The sequence below is a fragment of the Electrona antarctica genome, assembly GCF_951216825.1.
Source record: "Electrona antarctica genome assembly, chromosome: 10".
Classification (NCBI taxonomy): domain Eukaryota; kingdom Metazoa; phylum Chordata; class Actinopteri; order Myctophiformes; family Myctophidae; genus Electrona; species Electrona antarctica.
In genome coordinates this window covers 37,594,689-37,596,941 of record NC_136791.1, presented here as the reverse complement: position 1 = coordinate 37,596,941, position 2,253 = coordinate 37,594,689, and the positions used below count along the sequence as shown (strand labels likewise).

The following is a 2,253-nucleotide window of genomic DNA, read 5'->3' as shown; positions in this document are numbered from 1 at the left end:
TATCATGATTGTCACAGCCCTATCCAGAGGGACAGCTGACCGCCGAGCGCACACCGCCTGCCACTGTGACGGATGGCGAGCCCCCCGCAGAGAACGTTGGTGAGGCAGTGTGTTTCACTGAAGAGTGGAGTGTTGGCAGCGTCGGTGTGACAGACCCTGTCTGTGTGTCAGAGGACAGAGAAGATGGGAGCAACACAGAGGATTCAGACAGGTACGCACGTATGTGGGTGCTTACACCCACATACGCACACACGCAGATCTGTAAGGGTCCATTTGGAAGCCCTTCATGGAATGCTGGCAGTCCCTGGACCACACTTTGAATAACCACTGTATTAACCAATCAGAAGTGTGCTGGTCAGTGATTGGAGGAGCTCATTTCTTCTTGCCTTTGGTGGCTTTGGCCATCAGAAGCGGAGGGATCTGGTCTGCTTTCAGTCCCTTGATGGAGAAGAGACGAGCAGCGCGCTCGACAAGCGTTCCCCCACATTTCAAACCTCTGCTCATTAGTTCCACCTTCAGCACTTCCAGACCAAACACCTCTAGCGCCTGAGCAGAGGTTATGGCCTCCAGGTCAACTGGACCCGAGGTCGCGGCCTCCGATTCAACTGGAGCTGAGGTGACGACCTTCAGGTTAACTGGAGCTGAGGTGACGACCTCTGGGTTAACTGGAGCTGAGGTGACGACCTTCAGGTTAACTGGAGCTGAGGTGACGACCTTCAGGTTAACTGGAGCTGAGGTGACGAACTTCAGGTTAACTGGAGCTGAGGTGACGACCTTCAGGTTAACTGGAGCTGAGGTGACGACCTCTGGGTCAACTGGAGCTGAGGTGACGACCTTCAGGTTAACTGGAGCTGAGGTGACGACCTTCAGGTTAACTGGAGCTGAGGTGACGACCTTCAGGTTAACTGGAGCTGAGGTGACGACCTTCAGGTTAACTGGAGCTGAGGTGACGACCTCTGGGTCAACTGGAGCTGAGGTGACGACCTTCAGGTTAACTGGAGCTGAGGTGATGACCTCCGGGTCAACTGGAGGTGGAGGCACCTTCTGCTCCTGCGCACGGTGCTGTGGTGAGCTGGCTTCCGGAGCACTGGGATCACACTGCACACTACTGGGCCCAGGCTGAGGTTCTGCTGCACTGGACTGTGGATCACTGGAGCTGCTCGCTGCACTGCACTGTGGTTCTGTCTCCATGGCAGCACACTCCTCAGAGTCACTGGAACCAGTGGAGCTGCATTGTGCGCTGTTAGACAGCTGGGGTTCAACACTCCTCTGAGCTGCCTGCCTCAACGGACTGATGGATGGAAGGCCTTCATCATCGTCATCCTCCTCAGAGCTGTCCAGGCCATCAACCCCCGTCCACATGCATGTCTTCTTGGCATTCTGCTGGTCCTCTTGACGTGATTGGTTGATTCTCTTTCCTCTGTGTCCTTCCTGCCCCTCCCCCACTGACACCAGAGCACTGGACGATGCTTGCATGCCTTTGAGGACAGAGTCGTCCAGTCTCTCAGATAGGTCGTGACATTGCTGGTGGAACTTGGGGTCAGTGAAATGGTGTTTGGGTTCAGACAGTTTCCTCTGGATTCTGTCCAGTCGACGTTGTTCTTTCTCTGCTTCACGCTCGCCCTGTTTCTGCAACCACTCTGCCATCTCTTTCTCATGATTGACGTCTCTCAGGCGACGCCCACTCAGGTCTCGTCACGCCTCTCTGTTGGTGGTCTTCTCAATTTGAGCACCCAGAGCTCTGAGCATGGAGCCGAACCCTCCTTTCCCTCCAGGGAGGCGGGGCTCCAGGTGATAAACGCCTCCATGTTGGATGATGTCATCAATGCTGGACAGATGTCCGTTGTTCTTCACGTAGAAGTCCAGACGAGGAAGTCCATGTGTCTCGGTCAAAGTGTCCAGCAGCTCACAGACTGTAGCAGCAGGTGACAAAGTAACGACGTTAAACTTTGTTCACCAAAATCACACGATATGTTCTAGATTGGTGGCATTTTGTTCAAAACGGAGCACTCCTGCAAACTTTGGAAGCCAATCTTAGCCAATGAGGATGGAGTATGAAAATTCTGAAAGACCCGTTTCGTTTAATGGTTATAGAGAGACCAATTTGTGTGATGTTAGGACAAAATCTGTGGGTGTACTGTCAAAAAAAATTGTTTTGCAATAGTCAGCCTCCTGGTGGCGTTATAATAGGCCCATGTGGGGCAGAGGTTCAGCTCTGGCATCCAGAGAGTGTGTGTGCAGTGTGGCTACGAT

General features: G+C 53.4%; 1 protein-coding gene across 2 annotated transcripts; it reads right to left on the bottom strand.

Moving 5' to 3' along the window:
• Window positions 1-271: 271 nt before the first annotated feature.
• Window positions 272-1,945, bottom strand: LOC306930609 (splicing regulator SDE2-like). Of its 2 annotated transcripts, XM_079511663.1 has the most exons (2): window positions 805-1,945; window positions 272-624 (listed from the first exon to the last, which is right to left on the bottom strand). In XM_079511663.1, exons 1-2 carry the CDS (start codon window positions 1,645-1,647, stop codon window positions 373-375), a joined length of 1,095 nt encoding a protein of 364 aa, XP_079367789.1. In that variant the 5' UTR covers window positions 1,648-1,945; the 3' UTR covers window positions 272-372. The 2 variants fall into 2 exon arrangements, with proteins under 2 accessions (XP_079367789.1, XP_079367788.1); XM_079511662.1 differs by having other exon boundaries at window positions 272-1,945.
• Between the last annotated feature and the right edge of the window lie 308 nt (window positions 1,946-2,253).